At 38.0% G+C, this 27,994-nt stretch overlaps 1 protein-coding gene across 1 annotated transcript in view; it reads left to right on the forward strand.

Moving 5' to 3' along the window:
* The window catches only part of CA7 (carbonic anhydrase 7), a 397,617-nt gene that overhangs the window by 220,402 nt on the left and 149,221 nt on the right, over positions 1–27,994 (forward strand). The window contains exons 3-4 of the mRNA XM_044081917.1: positions 11,591–11,709; positions 24,473–24,568. Coding sequence (XP_043937852.1) covers positions 11,591–11,709; positions 24,473–24,568 — 215 coding nt within the window. The remainder of the gene's footprint in view (positions 1–11,590; positions 11,710–24,472; positions 24,569–27,994) is intronic.

Raw genomic sequence — 27,994 nt, forward strand, 5'->3', positions numbered from 1 at the left:
TGTCACTTGACATCTGATAGCAAGTTCCCACACTAAGAGAGCTAACCGGCATACAAGATAAGACCTTCATTCCTCCTCCCTCATTTGCTGATATACCACATCACTGTAGTATTGTCTGTGAATACCTTGAGAGGACCTGGGGAGAACAGAGGATGAAAGGTTTGAACAGCCAGAAGGAGAGCTCTCATCTCTTTGATGTTGATATGGTCTTTCTGTTGAAGAGGCAACCAGACTCCCTGCACCTTTAGGGAGCTGAATGCTGCTCCCCACCCCACATCTGAAGCATCTGTGAACAGCTCCTGAGAGGGAAGAGGATGATGAAAAGGGAGCCCTGGATTGAGAGTCAGCTGCTGAATCCACCATTGAAGTTCCTGCTTGAAACATGGAAAAAGAGGAACTAAGAATATGAGGGGATAGGAATGCTGAAGCCAGACTGATTGTAGGAACCACTGATGTTTTTTTATGTAGAGTTTGGCAAAAGGGAGTATAGGAATGGTTGAATCCATGAACCCCAGAGCTCTCAGAAATTCTCTGGCTTCTCAGAGGAAGAAGGAATTGAAAGAAGGAAATGAGAGTCAGGGCATTGGGAGGAGGCAGGGATGCCAGCATAGGAACAGTCTGGATCCTGCACCACAGAAAAACATGATTCTGAGAAGGAATCAGAAAGCACTTTTTGAAATTTATAGTGAACCCTAGGTGCTGCAGAAGGGAAATGGCAAAATGGAGATTTTGCAACGAAATCTGTGGTGAGGATGCCTGAAACAGGAGGTTGTCCAAGTAGAAAAAGACTTGGATTCCCCTTAGTCTGCAAAAAGCAATCATAAGGAGTGAGGCATTTGGTGAATACCCGGGGAGCAGTAGAAAGGCCAAAGGGCAAAGCAGAGAACTTGAAATGCCAGGAAGCAACAGAGAAATGTAAAAACTTCTTGAAAAGGGGATGAATAGGGATATGAAGATAGGCATCGTTGAGGTCCAGAGACATCAGATAAGCCTGAGGAGGCAATAGAGGAGACAAAGTCTGAAAGGGTAACATTCAAAAAGAGGGGACCTTCAGAAAGCTGCTTAGATGACAGAGGTCCAGAATAGGTCTCCAAGTGCCCTCTTTCCTTGGCACCAAAAACATTCTGGAGTAAACACCTCTTCCTCCTTTGGGAAACTAGAACTTCCTGCATAGTTCCCTTAGTCAGAAGATGCAGAAACACCCATAAAAAGAAAGACAACTGCTCCTGAGGGGGCTGAGAAATGTCCATAAAAGGGGAAGAGATTTCCAGACCATGTAATACCCTAGGCGGATAAAGGACAGAACCCAGGAGTCCTCAGTAATCTTTAACCAAACAGGAAGAGAAAGGGAAAGACAAAGAGAAAGAGGAGTTTGGCTGAGAAGAACAGGGTCATCAGATAGCACCTGGTTTGTCAGGAAACGGAGACTTCTATGACACAGAAGTCTAGGTAGTTTTAGCAGGAGGAGCCTGCTTCCCACCCTTTTTACCCTTGAGGGGAGGGTGAGACTGCCTATGAACAAAGAGTGGCTTATTAAGGTAATTTCTCTGAAATTTAGGCACTGGAGAAACAAAAAGATGTTTAAGTTCCTGTAAGCCCTTGCCCTTATCCTGAAGAGACTTAAACAAATCAGAAGCAGCTTCACCAAAACAAGTATTTGTTGTCCAGAGGAGTATCCATCAACATAGCCTTAATATCATCAGGCAAAGGTTGAAATCGAAGCCAGGAATACCTCCTCATCATAGAACCAAAGGTAGCAGCCCTAGAAGAAGCATCTTCTGCATCATAACTACATGTAATGGAATGGGAGTCACCTGAGAAGAAGTCCTTAACAGGGAAAGAGCAGAAGTCTTCCCTTCAGAGTCCAGGAGATCAAAAATTACCTGACAGGACTGAGAAAGAAAAGCCAAAATGTATCTGGACATAAGGATCTGATAACTGACAGTCCTAAAAGCTAAAGTAGCAGAGGTATAAACCTTCTTACCTAACTTTTCCATAGTTCTGCTGTCTTTATCAGAAGGAAGTAACTTAGTAGAAGGCAGCAACTGAGATGGCTTGTCAGATGCCACAGCCACCACAGAAGGGTCAGCTGAAGGACACCTATTGAGAAATTTGCTTCCGTCAGGTACCCTATAAAACCAGGTTTCTTGGGAGCAGGGGCTAGGAATCAGCAGCCTTAGATGCAGTAGAAAAGGCATCCAACAAAGCAGCCAAAACAGGAGGAACAACAGAAGGTCTCAGCAAGTCCATTTGCAAATTTGTAATACCTTTTCTGTGCCTTAAAAACCTAAGCACAATTCCATTTAAAGAACTCCGTCATTCTGGAGATTATGTCCACAAAAGAAATTTCCTCAAATGGAGTGTCAGGACTTGTACACACCTCAGACCCATCGTTTAAATGAAGGGGAATCTGAGATGAATAATGAAGGGATTCTGGATTCCTCATATGAATCCACCTCTTCTTCATAGGAATGCTGTTCCCTAGTCCTTTTGAGAGGAGTAGAGGACCAAGGGGGATCTGGAACAGAAACTCTATGAGGAGGTTTCAAAGCCATCAGGGCATTAAACAACCTCTGAGTGAAATTCTGCCATTCAATCTGCAGGTCCTTAGGATCTGGAGAAAAATGCTTAATCTTTTGCTTTTTCTTCAAAGGGACGTCCACCTTATAAAATTTAGAAGGCTCAGAACCCAGATGGCATTTAATAATTGTAGTCTGGACTTCCTGTGTAATCAAAATCTGAGGAACACCCCAGGCCCCTAGGAAATAATCAGCCACGGTTCCCCCTGAACGTCCAAAGTGGATATCTGAAAGGCCTCCAAGGACGTGTGTAAAGTTGGATCCACACTGGCCTCAGAAATGGTAGCTGCAGAAGAATCCAACAGCGGAGCCAGGCAATCCACCAGGCTTTCACTTGCCTTGTGAGAGACATCTGTTGGAGGTGGAACAGTGGAAGAATTGGACCTAGATTTCCTGGCCTTCTTCTTCATGGATGGCTGACCCTCAGAGTGGGAAGTTCCTTTCACTTAAGCTTTTGCTGAAAGCTTAAGACATTGGTTATTCAAATACAAGGCCAAAGAGGAAAGCTAACTAACGGAGAGTTTTAGGAAGAATGGCCTGACAAATGGAACAGGAAGCATAGTTGTGGGAAGCACTGAGACAAAATAAGCACTGTTTGTGATGATCTTTATGGGGAATCTGTCTCTCACACTGGCATTTACCATTCCTGGATGGCATGAAACCCCATAAGCAATACAAAAAAAGATAAGACCAAAAAACCCCAATAGGCCACCAATCTGAAATGACTTGGTGAACTAGCGGACATTCAGACTGATAATCAAGAGATGGTGTTTGGACTGGTGGTAAAGAAGTTCAGAGGATGGTACATCCGGATGTCACCTTTATGCCCTACATTATGTGAGGAGCATACATGTGACATATGCAGTACCTTACAGCAACCTAAATGCTTTGGAATACTGGCCAGATGTCAGGCCGCCCTTGGCAGGGGATTCCTATTATAATGAATACTCGGTCATAGTCCATGTTAGTGTGAACGACTTGAGACGTATCTCTCTGGACTATATGAAGAGAGACATGACTGAGCTTTTGGACTATGTCTCAGGCTGGTATGTCCCTAGCCTTAAGCAATATTTTACCTTCACCTAGGATGATATCTCAGTACAAACAGAAAATGATTGACTTCAAAAACTGGCCTAGTTTCTAGTGTCATTCTAAGGGGATACAGTATCTGTCAGCCTGGGATGACATAATCGACAGACCTTGATGCTTTGCCAGAGATGGTCTTAATCTTTCACCTCTAGCATTTCGGCTACTAGCCAAGGCCTTTGCCACCCCCATAGTGCCTTTTTTATTCAGTGTCTCAAGGACAAAATTCCCAATGTCAAAACTCCATCTAAAATCAACCTCAAGGTTACATTGCAAAAGTTTAGGAGTCTAAACATGAAACTGCACTCACTGGAAGCAGTCCTCACCTTGGAAGACATAGACATTTGTGCACAGAGACCTGGTTCAAGGTTGTGGAGGGTACCCCAGCCATATTGGGCTACACCTCCTTCCACATGTTCAGACCAGAAACTGAAGGCATGAAAACTAAAGGAGGAGGTGTATCAATACTCATTAAAGATAAATACATCTCCAGATTGGTTAGACAGCATAATTCCTTGAAAATACTTCAGCTGCAATTAACTGTTGGTAAAACATCTATTCAAGTCATTGCCAGCTACAGGACCCTCTTCATGAATCAGGGCACTCACTCTGACTATTTGGATCTACTTGAATTTATCAAGATACATCCAAACACCATGGTTTTGGGTGACTTAATTACTCATGCATTGACTGGGTAAATTACTCGTGTGCAAACTCACTTGCCCAAAGGTTCCTCGACTTCATTAATTCCAGTGCTCTAGACCAGCTGGATGACACCCTCACAAGGGGTGCCAACATCCTGGATCTTGTGCTTACCAATATGGGGGACCACTGTAGCACCCCCACTGTGAGGTCTTTCCTAGTGGAGATCTGACCACAAATCAGTCTCATTTGAAGTAACTATCACAATTGACCCTTCCCAGCAGCAACTAAACTAAAAAAAAATATTTTCCAAAGCAGAATTATAACCTCTTATGGGATGGTGTAAATAGCTTCACTGCACCTCCTCCCTCAGATGGAACTGGCAACTATGCAGAGTTCTATACAAATGCTTGATATAAACACTTGTATAACTGCATTGACTTGGCCGTACCAGATAGGACCATGCTTCTCAAGGAAGAGCAAACCTGCCTGGTGGACAACTGCCATAAACAGGCTTTATAATAAGAGGAAGAAATTGCTGTCTAAGAGTAAGAGGGAGCGAGCCATAAACTGGAAACACTCCCTCCTCAGCTTAAACAAGAAAATGAGACTTCTTGTCAAGTCCTCCATAGCTAACTACGAATCCAAATTAGCTTCTTCAACTAAGGATAACCAGAAGGCATTCTTTTTTATATCTGTAACCTAAAAGGAAAGGCCCAGATTTGTGCAGAACTGGTAGTTAATGATACCACATATACTGAGCCTGTGGACATTGCTAACCTGTTAGCTGACAGGTTCTGTGAAAACTTCACTCCCCTGTCCCCACCACATGTACTCCATGACATCTCTACCACCTGTCCTCTACCTTGTATCTCTTAAGATCAGGTTGTGAACACCCTCTCTAAGGTCAAAAACACAGCATTGATGGGAACTGATAACATCCCAGGCTGCATCCTACATGGGCTCAAACAAGAAGTAGTAACACCATTGAGTACTCTTTTCAGTCACAGTCTAAGCACCAGCTTCATCCCAGCTGAATGCAAAAAGTCCAGCATTATCCCCTTGCACAAAGGTAGTGCTTCCACTGACCCTGGGAACTATAGACCTATTAGCTTGACTAGCCTTATCTGCAAGGCCATGGAGCGTATCATCATGGACCTTATCAACAAAGATATAGGTACTCTCCAAACACTTGACCCTACTTAATTTGGATTTGTCAAAGGGAGATCATGCCTGTTAAACCTGGTGGACTTCTTTGAGACAGTCACAAAGGCCCTTGATGAGGGGAAATCTGTGCATACAGCCTACCTTGACTTAGCCAAGGCTTTTGACACTATCCCCCACTCAGGCATCATTGAAAACTCACACAGCTAGGTATTACACTTATGCCATTAGATGGGTCGCTAACTGGGCTCACTGATAGAACCATATAGTCAAAAAAGGGAATCCACCTCCAACAGCAGACCTGATAATCAGTGGTGTTCCACAGGGATCACTCGTGAGACCTCTACTGTTTGGAATCTATTTCTCCAATGTGCAAGCTAAAACTAAAGGTCTGTGGCTGACAAAGTTTGCTGATGACTACAAACTGGGTGTGGTCATAGAATCTCCAAACAATGTCAACATCATACAAGAGGGTCTTAAACAAACAAATGATTGGTGCCAGACTCATGGCCTTAAACTCAATGCAAAAATGTGTTATTATCCCTTTCAGTAAGAGCCATTTTCCTGCTAGCTACCACATCAATAACAACACCCTAAGTACACATTCAGTGGTAAGAGACCTGGATGCACAGGTTGACAGCAACCTTACCTTTGATCACCGTGTCTCCACAGTGGTAAGAGTGGCATTTTATATTGCTTATCTCATAAGTAAGGGGATTGCCTCCAGAGAAAAAGAAGTTATAACCTCTCTGTACTCTTCCCTAATCAGACCAATAATGGAGTACATTGTCCCTTTTGGTATGCACCTTTCCAAGCACCTGCAGCAAATGGAGAGACCACAAAGGTTCCTCATAAGGATAATTCAAGGTCTTCAGCTTCTGTCCTATGAGGATCATCTGAAATCACTGTCACTTTATTCTATTTCATGCAGACTACTCAGAGGTGATCTCTGCCTTGTATATAAGGCAGCCTTTGACCCTGCTTTATTGGAAATGCTGCATATCTGTAAGTCAAATGGTACACGGATTACTCGCACTAAAGATCTTAACTTGGTATGTGACATGAATAGAACCTGCTGGAGGGACAGATTTGTCTCCCAGAGGTTACCACACCTTTGGAACAGACTCCCACTTTATGTCAAGCAGAGCACCTCATTGGCCCTCTTCAAACGCAATCTGAACGATTGGATGAGTAACTGTAAATTCACCCTGGGGTTCCACCTGTGTCTCTCTTGGCGAGGGGTGATAGGTGCTGATCATGGAAATAAGGATACAACTTGGCTAGGCTTGAAAGGGTCATATGGTCATTAGCCTAGTAATCTCCTATGATCCTATGATCCTATGAATTGTGAAATGGAAGAACATCTTTATTCCCATACTGTGTCCTAGAGATTGTAATATTCTTCAAAAAGCAGTTCCTAAAATTGATAACCTTTGGGCTGTCATACACTGAAAATCTAATTTACAAACCAGTACTCTAAAAATCTAAATAATTTGCAGATCATTCAATGTATAAATTAAGGTATTATTCCCAACATTACAAAATAGTAGTACACAAGTACACCAGTATATGTTTTTCTTGTATCAAAAAGAAGCTGATGTACATTTCTGTATTTTATGTCTTAATTGGTGCTCCAGAAATGTAGCAGATTTATAATGATATTGTAGCATGTTTAAAAGAAATGGTATGTATTAAAAAAGTCCTATCTGCTTGAATTGCTGGTAGCTCAGGTGGATGTAAATGATTCCATGGCACTTACTGAAAAGAGTAGGGAGTTCCCTAATGCCCTGGCCAAATTTCCCCTAACAGTATAAATACCACCTTGGTTCCCACCCCAAAAAGGCCACTAGCCTAGTGGGACTAACCTTGTCAACAAAGGATAATTCAAATAAATGCCTAATTTTCTAATAATTTATACACAATCTTTATTTTTAGGTTGGTGAAAAAATTGAAAGATATTTATTATCATAGTTAGTACATATCATCCAGAAAATGGTTAAAGTGGGGGTGGAGTATATCTTGGGGGAGGGTATGTTTCCCATTACTGAATCCACAGCAGAGATCAGAGTCCTCAGAGAAGCAGGACTACTTGTGGCGTTACATCATTCAGAGAAGCAAGTGACATTCTTATGCTGTTCTCTCTGCATACCCACATCAGAGGTACTTTCAAGTAAATATGGGGAAGGCTAGGACATATAAAATAAAATACCCTGATGGCTGCCTGTGTGACTGCTGCACCACGGTCAGATCTCTGCGGGTATGGTTGTTAGGTAAGGGGGCAATACAATTGTGCTGCACTGCACCTTGGTGATAGTACAAAATCCATTTACATACCAGTAACACAATTTATCAGGATGTGAAACAATTGAAAATGTGAATATTTTGAATAAATTGCCTGTGGGGAAAAGGCGGTGATATAGTATAACATGGTACATTTGCAAATCATAGTTTGTAAATTTGTAAATTGTAATGCTTCCATTCAAATGCTTTTGTTGTTGTGTACCATAGTTTACTCAGGTGTGGTATTTAACACTGCACAGAACACAGTGAAATGAGCACCTTATTATCAATAGCAAAAAAATAAATTCTTACATGTTGCATAACAACCTCTAGTTAACTTTTTATGTAGGAGACTTCATTCTGTATTTAAGGCTTGAGGATATAGACTATAGTACTTAAGATACATGTCCTTTTATGCCATGAAAATTATAACCTGACTTGTAAATATTTCCTTTGCTATATTTCAGCTGCATGATTCTCTTATCTATTATGTATAACTTTGCATTTTTTTCTCTTATTTTAGGTGGCAGGTACCTTGCCTATACAATCTCTAAAGCCTTTGCAAGTTACTAATCCCTTTGTATGTTGCCATCCTGATTTGTATAACATACAAATGTTGTGCTCTAGACTAACTAAACTGTTTACCTTTGTCAGGAATGTACATACTCATTTTTTCTTGTGGTAGGCACTTTTAAATTTGTTGCTGCCAAAAATCTCCTATTTAGTATTTAGCATATTCGTAAGTCAGACAGTACCAGAAATACAAGGTCTAGGGACCTGAATTTTGTCTGTGACTTAAACAGAACATACTGGAAAGTCAGATATGTGTTCCAGACACTGCCCCTCCTATGGAACAGGCTTCCCAGCCATGTGAAGCTTAGTTTGTCTGTTAGCCAATTTAAGCACAACCTAGAACAGTGGATGGGGAACAGGAAATTTACACCAGGCCTGGAACCCTTGTCCCTTATGGACAAAGGTGGCGTATAAATACCTGGCCCTCAATGTCCTGTTTGGATACAGGATGGCATTATTCTTTCAGGAAAGCTTTGGTAGGCTTAGAAAGCCCCCCCCCCCAAGTCATCAGCTTAGTAACAATCTATGAATCTGATTAGCTTTGATATATATTCTGACAGAAGGAGCCAGACACAAGGAGGAGAATCACGCTAAGCCACTGTGTATAAACTAACTGTGAGGGACACCTCAGGGAATCTTTGAAATACAAACGGAGTAAGTTGGAGTGACATTTTGTGCATATTTAGAACTACCTTAGAACTAAGCAATTAATTAAAAACTGGTACAAATACACTTAACATATAACTGAGATAAAATGAACAATGAAAATCTTTAACTTTACAGAACTGCATTCATTATCAATAGTGAAAATGTAGTGGAGGTTTACTAAGCCTATATATTTCCTGTTCACTGTCTGCATTTTAATGAAATGGAGACTAATGAGGCTTTAATTCCTCTTAAAGCTAATCAGGGACGTCTACCTGTTTCTTGATTTATGATTATTAAAAATGCTTATGTCAATGTGATTTCCAGGAAGAAGAGCAGTTATTTTGGTTCAGACGATGAAAACCACTTGCCCTCGCCATCAATCAGTTTGTTTCTATACGTAGTTATTTCCAACACACTCATAGAGAGTATTCCTACATTTAACATAATTCTGATATAAAAACACTGCATAGAATGTCAGAATCTCTAGTATAAAGTGGAAATGTTTATATGATGCTTACCCTTCAAATCAAAATGAAATGATTGTCTTCTGGAAAGTATCTAGCAATATAACAGCCATTATTTAAAGTACTCCTTAGTGTCAACAGTCCTTCCTAGGGTTCTTTAGTCATCACAAAATATGGATCAAGGTATATAGCTCTATGAATAGTTGATGGCCAAAACCAAGTTGGTAGAGTCCTTTTGGTCAAATATGATTTGTGCCAGTGAGTATTCTTAACTGCCATTTAATCTGGTAGTACTGTGAAGAAAATGCCATTTAGGTTTATACTTTAGTACTAAATTAACTGCCCTTGTGAGCCATTTTAAGCCTAGCCAATTATCCCTTGTGAGACTCAAACTCTGCACCTTGTGCTTGTAAGGCAAGCACCTTAGTCATTAAGCCACCCTCCCCATGATTTGTTTGTTATAATACTTGTACAAGTCAATGGATTCAGAGTTAGCTAAGTTTTGGTTTTGGAGTAAAACTTTGGTTTGGGTTGAGCTAGGTTTAGGGTTGTGTTTAGTGATTGCTTCAGATTTAGATTTAGCTTTAATGCTGGGATTCAGGTTAGTACAAAGTTTATTCTGCGTAAAGTTCATGGTTATATTGTACCTTTCATATGAGGCATTGTGAATAACTTTATATATTATTGCTTTTGTGCATTTCGGATGATTCTGTCTTTCAAGAAAATGGTTTTCATTCTTGGGTATTTGCACATGCTTATGATGGCTTTGGTAACTTTATTTTCAAAGAAATATCCCAGACTTATGCTCATTACAAGTGCTTAGTGTTTAACATGCAAGACAATTTCCAATACTTTAAAACAATTTTATTTACTGTAGTTTTAATGTGTGCCTGCACTTATAGGAGAAATAAACTCATTAGGAATACCTTTCCAAAAGTGTGTTATGGATTTGGTTAGGATTTGTTAGTTTTATAGTTTAGTTATCATTTTAGTTAACTTAATGTTAGTACAGATAGTACTACTTTTGTTTACCCATGAATAAATTCCTGCAGTACACTTTCTTTACTACAATGTCCTTTTGCCTCATTTGACTGTTGGGGATAGAAATCCAACCTTGTACATAAGAGATGTTTTTGCTTGGAGGCTGTACCCCATAAACCCAATTTTTTTGGGGGGATTGCTCTTGTACCCCTAGCCTCTTAATATATTATCTCTAAGATTGTACCAAGTCAGACAAAAAGGTTTAGATATATTTGTATAGAAATATGTCAACATTGAAAACCTGGTAGGAAGCTCAAAGGCCTCTCAGTACTTCACCCCCTGCACTAGTTAATGAATTCATGATAACCCCTGCTTCTAACATTTACCCTAACCCTGTATCTTACCTTAAAAAAACTTTGAGTAACACTACCACTACACAAGACATTCAGAGACATTCAGAGACACAGCACATACACTGACACACACACACACACACACACACACACACACACACACACACACACACACACACACACACACAAAACATACATGCATAACACTAAATGTGTCCCATTCATAGGTCTTACTCTAACCCACAAACTGTCTCACTCACACTCTTATCCCTAATGATAAAAGTTTCAGTGTATCTGAATGTTTTGGTATTAAAATCCCAAACCTAAATTTACCTTACTCACATGCACTCACTCTTCTGGTTTTCAACAACTGTAGCACTCAGCAAAGAGTGTTCTTGACAAAATTCTCATCCACTTCACTAAATCAACAAACTGATGAATTCAGTTTAACATAGTGAGTGGAACCCATATACATACAGATAAATCTTTATATGTATGAGAAAGACAGTGAATGACGTTAGCCACCTCAGACATGAGAACATCCGTATTATGTAGCAAAAACTTCACCTCCATTTCTCCTTCTCTTTCTTTTGTTTTGTTTTTAGGTTATTATACCTGAATTAGAAAGAGAAAATACAAATTTTCTCAGCTCCATAAACTATTTTTTTTGGTGGGGGGTCAACAATGTTATGGCTTCTTGTTTTATCAGATCATGTATTTACTGACACTTATTAAATGGTAACAAAACAGTAGCTTACTGCTTGGCTGGAGAATAAAGGAAGTGCAAGAGTGCTATATATTTGGTCTTTCTTCTTTTCAGGGATCAGTGGTGGACCTTTGGCAGTACCATACCGCTTGAAGCAATTCCATTTTCACTGGGGAGTAAAGAACAGCCATGGCTCAGAACATACAGTTGATGGCAAGTCTTTTCCCTCTGAGGTAAGCGCACATGTACGCTACTTCAGACATTGCAGTTTTATGCTGTTTTATGTTAAGAATGTGCATGTTCTCCCCGTGACTGAGTATGTTTTTCAGTGGTGCTGTGGTTTCCTCCTGTATCCCAAAGAACATAAGTAAATTGGCAAAGCTGCACATTGCTCATGTGAGGTTGCATTTGTATATACTCCTTGTCAAGAAAGTTATTTCTGCTTTATACCTGCTGTTTTTTTTTAAGAAAGTCTTTAGTTACATCTGAACCTGAAATTAATAAAGTTGTGTTGAAAAAAAGGAAGTAAGGCTGGATGGAAAAAGCAGAATTTCATCTAAAATAGTTACTAATTTCATAGAGACATAGAACAAAACTATCATTTTTGCAGTATTTTTGGATGTGTAACCTTGCATGGCAGCCAAAGTACATATTAAGTTAACAAGTCTTGCATCACAATGTTTACACAGCATCTTTCTTTATAGTGACTTTATCCTGTGTTAAATTTCAGTACATCCGATTCTGAATGATGATTGTGGGACATATGAAAAGTAACATAAGCAATGAATACACAACATTTCTGCTCTTACTTCATTATATTCCTCAAACAACAGTAGAAAAATGCATTATAGCATGCTAATGGCACAGAAATGGTCATTTGTGCAGGTGGTTTGCATAGTACTTTGTGGTAGCATGTGACCAATCAGTGGTATAGAATAGCTGCAGCCATGCTAGGCTGTTTAGTCTATGATGCCTTCCAGGTGTTAAAAATGACACATAAAATGTGGTTGTCAGCAATATCTTAAAGCTTAAAATATTTTCATGAGAATCTTTTATAGACCTAAACTATCTTTCCCATGACCATTCTTTGCCTCCTGTTCTGCATCTTATGTACTTCAGTTTGGCATTCAGTGTAAAAGGGTCCCAGTTCTAGTTCACAATGTTATCTAAATCCTTGCAGATTCTAGACAGAAACACTGTGTCACAATGAATCAGTATTCATTTTTATATGAATTGTTGTATTTAATGATAAAAATCTGCCAAACTATAAAAGCAAACATTTGGTGCAAAATACCAATAATATTCACTGGGTCCTGCAAATGTTAAACTCTCTGTTACTTAACAACGGCATTAATTGGTAAGATTTCCTATTACAGAAAAAAATCACCAGTGATATTATAGTTTTGGCTCTAAGATTTGTCATACATTATTGCATTTATGTACTTCATGTACTTTGTAAAGGCCATAAATAAATGAAACAGTTCAGCTAACATGTTGTACTATTCCATCTATATCCCTTTGCTGTCCAGTCTGAAGGTGCTCTGCTTTATTTTTTATATTCTTATGAAGGGGTTTTAGCAAATGATTGTTACTTACACATGATACTACCAAATACTTTCAGATTTGTATTCCAAGAACTATTTGTACCATTGCTATTATTTCCTTTACATTACTATATGCAGTAACAGTATCTAAATCCAATCAGGATCCAATACACTTTAACAGGTACCAAAGACTTGCAGGATGTAAGTAAATTATTTGTCATGTGACTCATGTTCAGAAATTAAAACAGCCTGGCCCTCTAAATTAGCACTGGGTAAACACAGAGTACAAAACAGAGAATAAAAGGATATGTATATATGAATGTACGGCATATACCACATTTGGGAAACAAGTACCATAACAAATAGTGAATATTGTTTACCTGGTACTTTTGTATGGCACCAGTTACCACAAAGAAACAGAAGCTATTAGCTGTGGGCAGATGTAAAGCAGTGGAAGAGATGCAGCATTTCCAAATAAAATAGTCACATAATTAAAAAGGGACACTAGTCCAGTACATATTCATTCCCTGTGCTATTACAATAAAGGGCCACCCAGTCCAGAGACCATGCACCCCTTACTCTAGCTTTCCCCCAAAGAGGTATGCTGACCCTACTGGTGCTGCTGCAGGCATGTGTCACTATCAGAATGCAAGAATGCAAATTATGAGCAGGTGGAACTTAGGAGTTCAGAATGCATTACATAGCGAAGGTACCACTTGACCAGTGCACATGTGCTAGTGTTGGAAATTGTCTTGGCATTGTGCTCCTGTAGTTTATCATGGCACAACTGGCCATAATGTGTGGTGTTTATTGATCCCTGTGCTTTGGTGTGGCACATACAGGTGCCATGACAGTATTCTGTAACAATTATCTTCTTATGGAATACTTCTTCCACATATGCTGATAACTGCATGAGTGATAAGACTGTTGCTTGCTAATGTACTAACAATATTAGAGTATTGGCTTGCATGATACTGTAGCAACTGATATGTAGCATAAAAGTGAAATCATCCCCCCTGGCTATAATATCCTTAGATTAGATTGACCTAAAAGAAAAGGAGGAGGAGTCTCCATACTCTACTCCACTTGTCTCTCCTAAATCAGTCCCACACTAGACTTACCCTCCTTTTCACCAGCTGAACTCCTACTGACCAACTTCAGACTTAACAGTTTCAACACCATAACTGTTGCAGCAATCTATATTCCCCCTGGTGATAATATTAACATACTTGAGAACATCCTATCTCACCTCTCACATACCATCCACAATGAAATAATTATATTGGGAGATGTAAATATTGATTGGCTTACAATACAAGCTCCCAACACTTCTTCCTTTATAAACCTACATGGGTTTGAGCAGCTAATCTCAACCCCAACCTACATTAATAAATCTCATCTACCTAGCTCTCTTCTTGACTGGATATTGGTCTCCCACCCTCAAAAGTATCATAACTTCCAAACCCTTCCAAATGCCCTCAGTGACCACTGCCCAAAACCAGACATACTCCCCACCTTACCAAAACTAACAAATTTATTACCACCCGTTCACTTTTGTATTTCTGTCCTAACTCCTTTATTTACCAACTCTCCAAAATTAACTGGTCTTACCTCACCACTCTTCCTTTAGATGAAGCTGTCCACTCCTTCAACACTACATTCCTAAACATTCTTAACTCCCTTGCTCCTCTTCGCATGATTAGAATCAAATCTAATACTGCTCCCTGGCTCACTAAATCTACCAGAACCCTCATGAAAGACTGGGATAGGATTTTGGGAAATGTGGACTAAAACTAGGACCCCTTCTCTTCTTCAGGAATATAAAAAACTCAGAAATAAAATAAAATAAATCATCCATTATGACAAAATAAACTTCTATGCCAATCTTCCCTCTACTCTTAAATCAGACCCAAAAAAATTCTTGATGCTGTATTAAACAGACTCTTCATCCAGGAAACCCTTCCTCTCCTAACCCATGTCCCAATGCAACATCTGAAGACATAGCCAACAAATTTGACAATCATTTTATAAACTCAATAACCTCCATAATAAATTCTCTCCCCCCCCCCCCAGAAACAACACTAGCACTCCCACAAACTCTATACCTCTTCCAAACCCTCCTAACTCCTTCTTTCTAAAAGCAGTATCAACTAACTATGTAAAGTTATTACTCTCTAAACTTAAACCTTGCTCCCCATCTGTTGACAAACTACCCTCTTACTTTCTGCAGATTGCCTCTGAACCTCTTGCCTATCCTGTATCTATCTTAATCAACCAGTCCATTTCTGAATCCTATGTCCCCACTGTATGGAAGAATTTCTTTACTCTACCCATTCACAAAGGGGGCAACTCCTCAGACATATCCAACTTCAGACCAATTGCCATACTCTCTCCACTCTCAAAAATCCTAGAGAAATGCATTCACAATCAGGTAATGCATGATCTTCACCAGGAAAACCTTCTCACACCCACACAGCATGGTTTCCGTCCCAAGCATAGTACAACTACTGCACTCATATCATTCATCAACACAGTCTCCCTAGCTCGTGATAACAATAAACTTGTCTCATGCCTATTTCTTGACCTTTCTAAAGCCTTTGACACTGTCTCTCACCCACTCCTTCTAGATAAACTCACTAACTTACATTTCTCTCCCCCTACTATCTCCTGGTTCTCCAGCTATCTGTCTACCCACCAGCAATCAGTTAAATGGCTCTCTGCACTATCCTCCCCTCTCACTGTTCAAATGGGAGTCCCCCAAGGGTCCATACTTGGACCACTACTCTTTAATATTTTCACCAACTTGCTCTACTCCTCTTGTCTCCAGTCATCTCTTGTGCAATATGCTGATGACTCAGCTGTTATAACCATTGCTGACAACCCAACTGACCTCCACTCAACTACCCAGGCATCCTTCCACACCATTGAGACTTTGATTAGTGATAACAAACTAATGCTTAATCCCAAAAAAAAATAAGCTCCTACTCTTCCTCCCTAAAAACATCACCACACTCAAAAGTACATTTACCACCTTATCCTGTAACAACACTATCATCTCAGCTGAATCTAGGACTAAATTGCTAGGTGTTACAACAGATGATCAGCTTAAGTTTGATCTCCATATTACTAATTTGGTAAAAAGAACTCATCAGAAACTTGAACACCTTTTCCATAGCAAGAAATACTTAACTAACACTGCCAGAATAACTCTCTCCCAGGCTTTATTACTCCCAACATGACTGTACAGCTGCCACATATCCACAAACCTAAATTCTACACTTATTTCCAAGCTTGAAACTACCTATATATAATAAGATTGCCAGATTTGCAGCTAACCAAACCTACAAGTCACACCACTGCTTAGCACTACAGCAACTAGACTGGCTAGAATTCCCTCAGCTGCTCCAACTATACTAACTACAAATCATCCACTCTATCCTCTACTTACCCTCCTTCTGCCCCAGTCTCTCCATTATCATATCCAGGTATTCCCCTGCAAGGACGCTACACAGCTCAAATCAAGAATTATTACATCTACAAACCCAAAACCAAAATAGGCTGCCTTCTATTTAACTATAACCCAGCTATATTGTGGAACCAACTCCCCTTGGAAATCAAATCCCTCTAGCATAGCTAAAGTTTAAAATTAGCCGCAAGGAAATACCTAAAAACAAAGTGGTCTTGCCACTGTAGCCAACCACCCTGAAACCACCGTCCTTTCACCTATTTCACCACCTCACCCTTAATGTATCTCTAACACTATTCCCTTGCCTCTTCTACCTCTTCCCTTCCTCTATCTCTAACCACTCCTAATTCTTACAGTCTCAAAACACCCTACCTGTCTAGTCTGTGTCCTGTACTCTACCTCCCCTACATCTCCTACTAGCCATTCTTACTTTCCTTTCTTGTTTCCAGACTCCTATACAACTAGATCCTACCCACTTTAAATAAGCATCTGCCTAACTATTAACTCATTTTGCTCTAAGCAGCTTAAATAATATTGTAACTAGTCATATTTTCTTCTGCAAATTGTTTAAAACCTTGTTTGTAACAACTCACATACTTGTCTGCCAGTTGTTAATAGTCTGTATAATTGAATTGCCTGAGAAGCTTTTTTCTCTCCAGGTCTCTGATTGTAAGATCCTATAGCTGATTGTTACTACTATGTTACTAAAATTTAATAAATTGTTTTCCAGTCCTGAGGAGCTTTTCTCCCCAGGTCTCTGCTGAAAATGAGCCAAAAACTCAACCAGACTAACCCGGTTAACAAATGTAAAATAAATAAAATAAAAAAAATAATAATAAAAGGAAACCTCAGTCTTTGACATACTGCTGAATCTCCTATGTCCATACAGCTGTTTCTCAACAGTATACTAATCTACTGCTTTAGGTACAAAAGCAGTCAGCAGTTACTTTTCTGACCAGAATGGCATGCTGATGTTGGTGTGTGCACCTCCATGGACCTGCTGTTCGAGGCTGTTTTATGAGCAGTATGCTGTGAATTATAACATCGATTAGTCAAACCATGTTTGATCCATCCATCTATCCATCCATCCACCAGCACTTTTCCCATTTTGTACATGGAGTCGAGGAGTCACTTCAACAGTGACAATCATCTAGAGCCAGGGTTCACACCACTGGGTGGCTAGTTCTGTTTGATAACCCTAGGAAAATTAGGCCTAAATGACAAGGTAAATGTGCCTTCTTACTGTCTGACTGTCAAGGATGTTCATTTATAACCAATATTTGAAAATGGCAAAAATTTTTGTCAAGCATGCTAACAGGATGTGAGCATGAACAAACACATGCATGTTTAAACTGCTGAACCTTTCTAAATATGACAAATCTGCAGTATTTGGGATGCAATATTGTTAGCATATTTTCTTTTACAACAGTACCTACATTGCCAGGTTATTTATGAAGTATTTTTGTCAGTGAAATAGCCATGACGGGCTCATATGAACTCTTAATTTCTCATCTGTGATCTTGAAAAGTACATGACAGTGCATTTCAGTTATATACAGAACTAAATATAGTTGAAGAAATGCAGATACAAATAAGGGATGCAAAGTTAATGTAATCAGAATTACACTGGGATGAACAAAAGTAAGCAAAGGGATTCAGATGTATGCAAATGTTGCTTAATTACTGACAGACAATCAAGGACCTATAATCAGTGCACACCACAGCCTAACTATGTACATATAGAAATTACCATACAATGATTACTTCCTTGTCCAAAACATGTTTTAAAAGGTGTCGTATAAGTGAAGAGCATGTCACAATACATTAGACAAATTTCACAGTACCTTGTTCACATTTACTGCTGCTGATACTCCAGTATTTCCTGTATAAAATTAATGAAATGAAATGCATTGTTGATGATTAAATTCTCTGAAGAGGGAACAGGAGTAAACTCATGGTGTAGGACTATGTAGTAAACTGCTTAAGTAATTTTTCCAGTTACAAATGTTTGTAGGAGCTGAGACTGAAGATACCTGCTGAACAGTATCTCCTACTGGCTGTCGCAGGTATCCGTGATGGATACGGATATGATGTTTGCATAGATATACTGTAGCTGTTTGCATTTTGCATTTGTGGTTTGCAGAAGTGCTCCTATATATTTATTGATTCTATAAGGGGTATGGGGTTGTTATAAGGAGTTGGGAGTTGGTATAATGGTTAAGGCAGCTACCTCACAGGCACAGGGCACAGAGTTTGATTCTCATCTTTGAAAGGGAAATTGGCTAGACTTAAAATGACCCACTAGGGCAGCTTTGTCATGAACCTAATGGTCCTAAAAAGATTTGTCTTTTTATATGAATAAATATAGTTGTAGTAAGTTTTTTTCTTAGATGTTACTAAATTATTTTCATATATGTTTTCCCTTTAAATTAGTCTAGTTTTATGTACTCTTTGTTGTTTATTTCATGAAAATGTAATGCTCTCTCTTATGATGATTGTACATCTTAATCAAGTTAAAGTTCCACCACCAGGGGAGAGTACCATTGTTCTAATTAACAATGGTATTTTCAATATACTTCTGTAAAACTGTTTCTAGCAAACTGTAACCCAAGGTAAAATTATAATCTTTAAAACTTGACCAGTTAATATGGTTTAATTTTCCCTAATTTTTTCATACTGTAATAATCCATTAAATTCATTATTAATGCAACATTTGCTAGATATCATAATTATGTAAAATATAGAATTATGGTCTGATTTCTCCAATGGTGGATTAATTTTAATCTCATTTAATAAACAGATTTAATATTTTTAATTCCCTAGTTTTATGTTCAACCAATTGACGGTAGTCATTGAATGTTAAAATATCAATGAACTTTTGGGATTATAAATTATCTGCTGACAGTGATCTCCAATCAATAACTGGATAATTAAAGTCTCCCTGTAATTTAATTTTACAATTATCAAGACATATTTTAAAATAAAAATAATGCTTGGCTTTTTGAAACGGGGGGGGGGGGTGGCCCAGTAATCAGTGGCATGAGCTGCCCTTGTTTACTGGCTGGGCTTGGTTGCCTAATACTTAACTATGAACCCATGAACATGACAAAATATTTTTATAGTGTTAGCAAGTAATAAGTACAAAAATAATATTATGGAAGAATTTATTCTACCATGCATAGATGCTGTAAATGAGCATTAGATTAAGAAAAAAGCCTCAGCTGAGAGATAAGGTATTAAACTGGTAAGAAATGACATAGGAGAAGTGGTTACTGTTTGTGGAGGAAAGAAAGTTAGTAATAGAAAAAGGTATTACTAAAAGGGATGATAGGAGGAATCCTAGGTAGAATGGATTGATTTTAGAACGCTTAAAAGTTCAGATAAATGTAAAATGCTCATCATATTGATCAGTGCTGAAGTAGCCTTAGCTATATGGGTTATATCTTGCCAAGAATATAACAGCCAGCCAGCTTCTAAAGATTCAAGACACCTTCCATATACCCAAACTGTCAAGCAGCTCAAGCTGAGCTGACTGAAAGACAAGTGTGGGCGTGAAGCCCATCAGAGCTTTACTGTTGCCAAAGGGTACATTCCGCTGAGGCTTTCTAGGATTGATGGTCAGTTTGCTGTGAAGATAAGTTCCCTTTGGAGGAAAAAAATCCTCCATTTTATTAATTTTGTTGATGTTTTATTACTTTCCTATTCAGGAAGATTATTTTAAATACAGGAGTAATTGTACTTTTAAACGGAGCACACATTTTTCCTGTAAGTTTAAAAGTTGTGTCAAGTAACTGAAAACATTTTTTGTATGGAGAAATTGTGTTTATTTTTGTTTTCTGGGGCTGGCTTTTTACTATATTTTTTCTATCAAAAAGTAACTTTTCTGGACTGGTAGTGTTTACCGGCAATTGCTGCTTGTGTTCCATAGGACAGAGGCACCATTTTCAACTTGACTGTGAAACAGACAACTGTTCCTATGGTCAGTCCTTCTTCCAGACATAAAAAGAAAACATAAAGCAAGCTGCCTTTCCTACCACAGCAGACTAGCAATTTGCCTCAGCCACAGGTGTGTGACTTTGGAAGAATAAGCATGTATCTATTCTTCCTCAAATTTCTTTGGGAAGGAGTAGTTCACTGGGTCTGGCTCAAGGTTTAATTCCGGCTATTGAATCTTCTTGTAAAGTAGTTTTTGGTACAAGAAATAGAGATTCCTCTTTTCCTAAGGAGAATCAAGATTCTGAATATGAACAGGAATATGCAAGGATTGATACATTTTTTTGTCTTATATTTCTGATTTAGACTCAGAGGAGAGCTCAGTTTCTGATTCTCTCTCTGAGGGTTTCTCTTTCTATGAGACTATTGCTAGAACATGCCAGTGGTTTTAGTGAGAGAGCATTGTAGTTGCTCAGTCCCTCGGAAAATAGGAAAATACTATAAGTTAATACAGAAGGATTTTCCAGAACTTATACCCTTCCCTCCTATCATATATATATATATATATATATATATATATATATATATATATATATATATGTATATATATATATATATATATATATATATATATGTATATATATATATATATATATATGTATATATATATATATATATATATATATATATATATATATATATATATATATATATATATATATATATATATATATATATATATATATATATATATATATTTATATGCATAAATAACCAGGTGTATAACTAGGGGGTAGTGGGGCAAAGCCCTATATTTTTACCTCAACATTGTTTTATAGTATGCTTTGCTGACTGCATACTGTGGTAATTGTTTTTATTTTTAGACTAGGGTCAATGGTCGTGTCGGTTTGTAATGCTCATTTTGACAAAACATGGGTTTTGTTGTGTTGACATTGCACTATAGGGCAAGTTGACATACTGACATGAACTCTATGATCCATATAGGTATATGTATATATATATATATATATATATATATATATATATATATAGATAGAGAGAGAGAGAGAGAGACGTATATAGATATAGACACACATATAGATATAGACACACACACACACATATGGTTCCCAGACTGAAAAAACAATGTTGAAACACAAAGCCTTGAAAAATAAAGTTTTCCCTTTTCCCTCTGTTGTGTGAACCCAATATATATAATTAGCAAAGCTTGTCCTTCTGCTTTAAGTAAGTCTTCAACAAATTGTGTTTCAGCACTTTTATTCGAGCCAGTGTTATAGAACCGTATTATATATAACTACACATACTGATATATATATATATATATATATATATATATATATATATATATATATATATATATATTTGTGTGTGTGTGTGTGTGTATATATATATATATATATATATATATATATATATATATTTATATATATATATATATATATATATATATATATATATATATATATATATATATATATACTTATATATTTATATATATATATATATATATACTTGATTTCAATAACAGCGATTCAGTGATTTGGGTTCTAGCAGTGGCCCTGAGAGTTGGCAGGAAACAACTTGAGGGCTGCAACAAGTGACTGGCATCCATGCATCAGGGGGAATATATAACAGGTTTACTACACTGAGAGTGAGATCAGGGAAAGTGGTTTTAGAATTAAGAGGAGGCAGGGATCCCTGCATTGCAGCAAGAAGAATGCGAACAAACACAGGAACATTTATACACTGAATGCATAAAGATCAGCGCATCACTTGTCATATACTGCAGCACACTCCTGTGGTGGAGGGGAGAGATTAAGCAAGCAGAAAAAAATTATCAGCAGCTATATATGATGACCAACTAAAAAATTAGTATTGGCTCTAACTACATGTGATTAAGCCGTGGTTAGTGATAAAGTATCCCCCTTAGAAAAGAAAGATATACTACTGGAATGGATGATGTGAGATAGTGTACCAGGTAAGATGAACAGGAAGAATAAGTCAGGTTTGGAGCCAGCTGAGCTATATGGTCTACTCTGCCCAGTGAGGATGTGGTCAATGCAATTCACTTTTCATTAGCAATTTAAGTTTGGAAATTCTAATCTATGAGTAATGACAGTCTGCAGACATGCACCATTTCTAAAGGTAGGTGCACAATAAATACAACGGAAGAACAGTTGTTGCAGAAGTTGGTACATATAAAGGTAACAGAATAGTAACAAGTAGAAAATACAAACCAGTGTGTTGTATAACAGTTTATTACAGCAGAGTCATTTGACTGGTTTGTACATGAGACAGGGTAGAGGAGGGTGGAAGCTTGAACAGTAGAGTTGTGGAGCAGCGTAACAGGCATGGCCTACTTGGAGGAGATCCTGGGACAGTCTCAAGAGATAGGTTACATTATGATGTTAAAAATATTCATAGTTTCTGTGTGTTTAATTAGCCAGGAAATGTGTAGAGGAGACAGTTGAGAGTGAGTTGCTATCTGTCAGCCAGGGGCAGGGCATGGGCAAAGCAACTTGCTAAGGAAATGTTGTTTTATGTTAGTTTTGAATTGAGGTAAGGCTGTTATGGAGTTAATGTTTACTGGCAGCTCATTCCAGATTTTACTTATGTAGTTAGCAAATAGGGAATCCCCTGCTTGGTTTCTGGATAAGTAGGTTTTTATTTGTTGTTTGTTGGTGGAACCTAGTGGTCTATTGGTAACATAGGGTTGAAGAAGGGTTTGTAAGGCTGGTATGTTTTCTGGATCTGAGCAGATTTTGTGAACCATTGTCAGCTGTGTATAGTGCAGGAGATGGGGGAGCTCTAGTTAGTTTAGTTGCTTGAGTGCAAGGCAGTGTTGTGATCTAGTTGGTGAATTTGTGGCATATCTTGCAATTTTATTATAGCAGGATTCAAGTTTTTGTAATTCAGATTTCTTGAAATTAGTGAGAATAGGGGCTGCATACAATAAGGTGGAGATTAAGTGTGTTTGGGCAATAGCTATTTTGGTATTTTTGGTAAAGTAGTGTTCATTCTTGTAGAGAGTACCTAGTTTTTTATGCACCTTTTTCACTGTCAGAGAAATGTGAACAGCAAATTTAAGTTTGCAGTCGATTTCTACTACCAAAAGTTTAGTGTGTGGTAATGGGCTGATGATGGTACTGTTAACTGAGGAGATGAAGAAGGTGTTGGGGGGAGCAGTTTTATTAGGGAGGAAGACGATTATTTTATTTTTTTTTTTTAGGGTTTAAAATTAGGTTAGCATTTGTGAGCCAGGACTCTACATCATGAAAGGCTTTTTGAGTTAGAGTTTGAAAATCCAGAGAGAGGGTGCAGAGCAGATCACTGTGGAGTCATCTGCATATTGAAAGAGTGATGCATGAGTGGCTGCTAGATGGAGTTTGTTAGTAAATATAGAGAATAGAAGTGGGCCTAAGATAGAACCTTGAGGCACTCCAAGAGTTACCAGTAGTAGTGGTGATAGAGTTTGTTGCCAAGACACTGCTTGTTGCCTTCCTGTGAGGTAATTTTGGAGCCATGTAAGTGTGGAGTTTGAGAAATGAAGGTCAGTGAGGGTATTTAGTAGGTCAGTATGAGAGACCATGTCAAAGGCTTTTGAGAGGTCTAAGAAGATAGAAGAGACATAGTTATTATTGGTCCTATGGAAGTTGTCAGTGTTAGTGAAAGACATTAGTGCGGTGGTTGTGCTCATGACAAAATGGATGTATATTTATTACCTTACTTAATGTATACTCCACTTTGAATTGTACTACCACAAAACCAATTTGCCAGAAAGAAATAGAAAGTAAGAAGGAAAGAAGGACAGGAAGAAAGGAAGAAAGAAAGATGGAAAGAAAGAAGTAGAGCTAATGGGTTTAAAGTGCTATCATTCTGAATTTGTATAACAAAGATAACTACTCCACACCTGAGCAAAGTTTTGTAACTACAATGAATGTTTATTTATTTAAAACTGAAGTTATAAGTAAAGCAGCTCAGAGATCTTAAACCTGCATTTATCTAACCCTTTATTTTGTTAATTTCTCCACAGCTACACCTTGTACACTGGAACGCCTCCAGCTATGAACGCTTTGAAGATGCAGCAGCTGCTCCAGACGGGTTGGCAGTCATTGGCATTTTCTTGGAGGTATGTGACATTACATTTGAATATGTATTTATTAAGGCTAGCTGATATCACACCTTAATTTTAATTTTTATAGGGGCAAATACCTCTTTTGGGAGCAAAGTGGAATAAAAACAGCAAGAATATTAAATCTGATAACCACACAAAGCAATACTTAAACCAATAATAACCATTTAAAAACAACAAAGCACAGCTGGTTCATTCTATCTAAATTTCAGTAACACTGGAATCTTCTGCAAACTGTCTTTTATGGATATGGCACGCACATAGACAAAAAAGTTGACAGGATGCCTTTTGAATTACTTTGAATGGTAACTGTGATTTTGTGAACAGTAAGAGTTTAACTACAAATGTGGAGAATCTATGCTAAGTTTTAGGTTGTATTATCTAGGAACATTCCTTCTACTTTGAGTTACAGCATGGATGCAAGTTGCTCTAAAAAATGCCTTATTGCCTTTAAAGCAGTTTTCAGGGACGCCACCAGTTTGCTTGCTGGTGATGTTCACCCATTCCCCCAATGAGTTTTTTTGTCCCTTTCATTCCCCTTATTTACTAGGGGTGGTTCTGGCTGAATCCTGTGGTAACTCTGTTTTTGTCTCCCTGTTCCAACTTAGTAATGTAATGTAATTTAACCATTAGCTTGTGCTGCTAACCCTGACCATGTGCCTTATTTAAAAAAAATACTCTGTGATACTACTACTATACAAGACAGTTTGGATAGTCACCATGTACTCTTAAATACACATGAAAACACACACTAAACACTAAATCCCCTTACATGGCGTTATTCTTACCATAAACTGCAAACACTTGCACATACACTAAATCTATTCCTTTCCTGATATTAACTCTAACCCTAATGCACATGCACTTGCACGTACACTAAATCTATTCCTTTCCTGATATTAACTCTAACCCTAATGCACATGCACTTGCACGTACACTAAATCTATCCCTTTAACTAACCTCTACTCTAACCCTATCAGAAACACATTTGTACACAAATTCCCAGCCCTGCTAAAAAGCCACTTACCTTTGTCAATCAAACCAGCAGTGATCAATCAGATGTTTGCACAAATGGCACTGCAGCTCACTGAACTGTAATACTATACATGTCTATATACGTCTGTACATATGTATATGTACATATGTGTGTGTCTATATATATATATATATATATATATATATATATATATATATATATATGTGTGTGTGTGTGTGTGTGTGTGTGTGTGTATATATATATATATATATATATATATATATATATATATATATATATACACACATATATTTTATGTATACGCATGCATATATTATGTGTTTGTATATCTTTGTCTGATTGACTTATTCATGAAGCCTGTGATGATGTGAGGTAATGTCAGCTATACCAGGAGAGGTAGGGCAGTCGATTTGTAACATATGCTAGCATAGCTAGCTGGAGTTTTGTAAAGAATTATATGTCATGTTTATATTAAGCTGATTTGTACAGGTGCTTGTGTTGAAAATGTGTTTGTAATGTTGCTTGTGTTAAAAATGTACCAACAGTGGGTCCTTCTGGACAGAAAAATAAATACCCCTGTATGTCAAACTGTATTGTAACTGTTGAAATTAATGTATTGTAACAGAGGATACTGGAAGAGAAGAGGTAATCTCAATCCAGATAACTTTTGAAAAATAGTCTGAAATTAAATTACCTGGAAGGCAATAAAGATTGTATCTTACAGTTCTGATTGCAGCCAGAGACAAAATGTCTGTGAAAACAAGGAATATGAATCCTGCTATATTGTCCTTAGCAGTGAAATAATTGCTACCCTGGAAGGGTGGAAGTGCTGAAATGGTTTTGTGGCTTCCAGATACTATAACACATCTTAGCAAAGCTCTTTCTGTGTGAATGGTAACACATATGTGCAAGATTCTGGTTCAGTTTCTAGTAAAGGGGGTAGTATGGGAACCAGAAGTCAGATGACCAGATGTACTGTACTTTGTCATTCTGTAATCCAGCACTGAAATGATGTTTTAATATTAGATGAGACAAAAGTCTCAGAGCAGTCTGTTTTTGAAGTAAGCAACCAGAGAATAGTAATTCTTTAGATCAGTCAGGAAAATATATTGAGATTAGTTAAGTACTATTTTTTGTATTGGTGTGAATCTATTCATCTGTGTTATTTTAATATTTACATTGATTGAAACTCTGGTGTTTATTGTAAATAGATATTCAGTATTTCATGCTCTTTTATTACTTATCATTAAATATATTTAAAGTTTTCATTGTGGCTGGTCTTTTAGAGAATATTTTAATCTTTGAGAGTACTTACATTTATTTAGTGACACTGTGGCTGCTCCTGAAAGCTTTGCAGTTTGGTCAACATTACTATTTGTATTAATAATAATTTCAGTCAGTATATTTGGGTACCTTTGTAAGAGCCATTTTATTAAGCACTTTTCATCTCTCCTTATAGGGAGATTTCTACAGATAACAGACATCTCACAACTCCACTGTATCGAAAGAAGGTGTTTGATGCAGTAGTGCTGTCGGCTATCACGCTGTGAATCATTGGAGGGGAATAGGGTTGTTGTGCGAGTTTTTATTTACTTACCTCAGCTGGGAAACTTTGTATGAACTCTTACTTGCTGTTATATATATTCTGTGCTACTTGTGTGTATGCTGGTGTTAAATAATTATGCTATAATTCTGGTCCAGATACTTGGAGCTGGCTTACTGTCTAGTAAAGGAATACACAGGGAACATTTTCCGAAGTGATCCATAGTTACAGAGATGTGAAAAAAATGAGCACGTTTAATACACAAAGTCTGAATAAGACTGGAAGTTCCATGTGATTTCTTTCGATATAGTGGAGTTGTGAGATGTCTGTTATCTGAAGAAGTCTCCCTATAAGGAGAGACGAAAAGTGCTTAATAAAACGGAGCTCATATTTCATTTGTGGGTGACCAGTGGAGTGATTCTCTACCCTTCTTATCAAGTTTGTGTTTTTTTCAGCTTTTTTGGTGTTTACCTTTGTAAAAGCCTTAGAGTAGCTGGCTTTGGAGTGTTCTGGTGGCAATAACTACCTTATAGTCTGGGCAGAGGGGCATGGCTAGTAAATCTGCACCAGCCTTTTCTAGGTGTGTGTGTGTGTGTGTGTGTGTGTGTGTGCGTGTGTGCGTGTGTGCGTGTGTGTGTGTGTGTGTGTGTGTGTGTGCGTGTGTGTGTGTGTGTGTGTGTGTGTGTGTGTGTGTGTGTGTGTGTGTGTGTGTGTGTGTGTGTGAAATTCCAGTCTCAAGGAGTGTGTGCATCAGCTACTTGGAACAGGGACACAGAGCACTGGTTTCACAGAGACAGTGTTGGAGCACTTGTCCTGGGACACTTGGCTGAGGACTCAACTCTGTAGTTGTGCTAGTGGGGAGCTTTATTAAGTGCCTGGAGAG

Source organism: Protopterus annectens, chromosome 8.part1 (assembly GCF_019279795.1).
Source record: "Protopterus annectens isolate FY-2018-M chromosome 8.part1, PAN1.0, whole genome shotgun sequence".
NCBI classification, from domain to species: Eukaryota; Metazoa; Chordata; order Ceratodontiformes; family Protopteridae; genus Protopterus; species Protopterus annectens.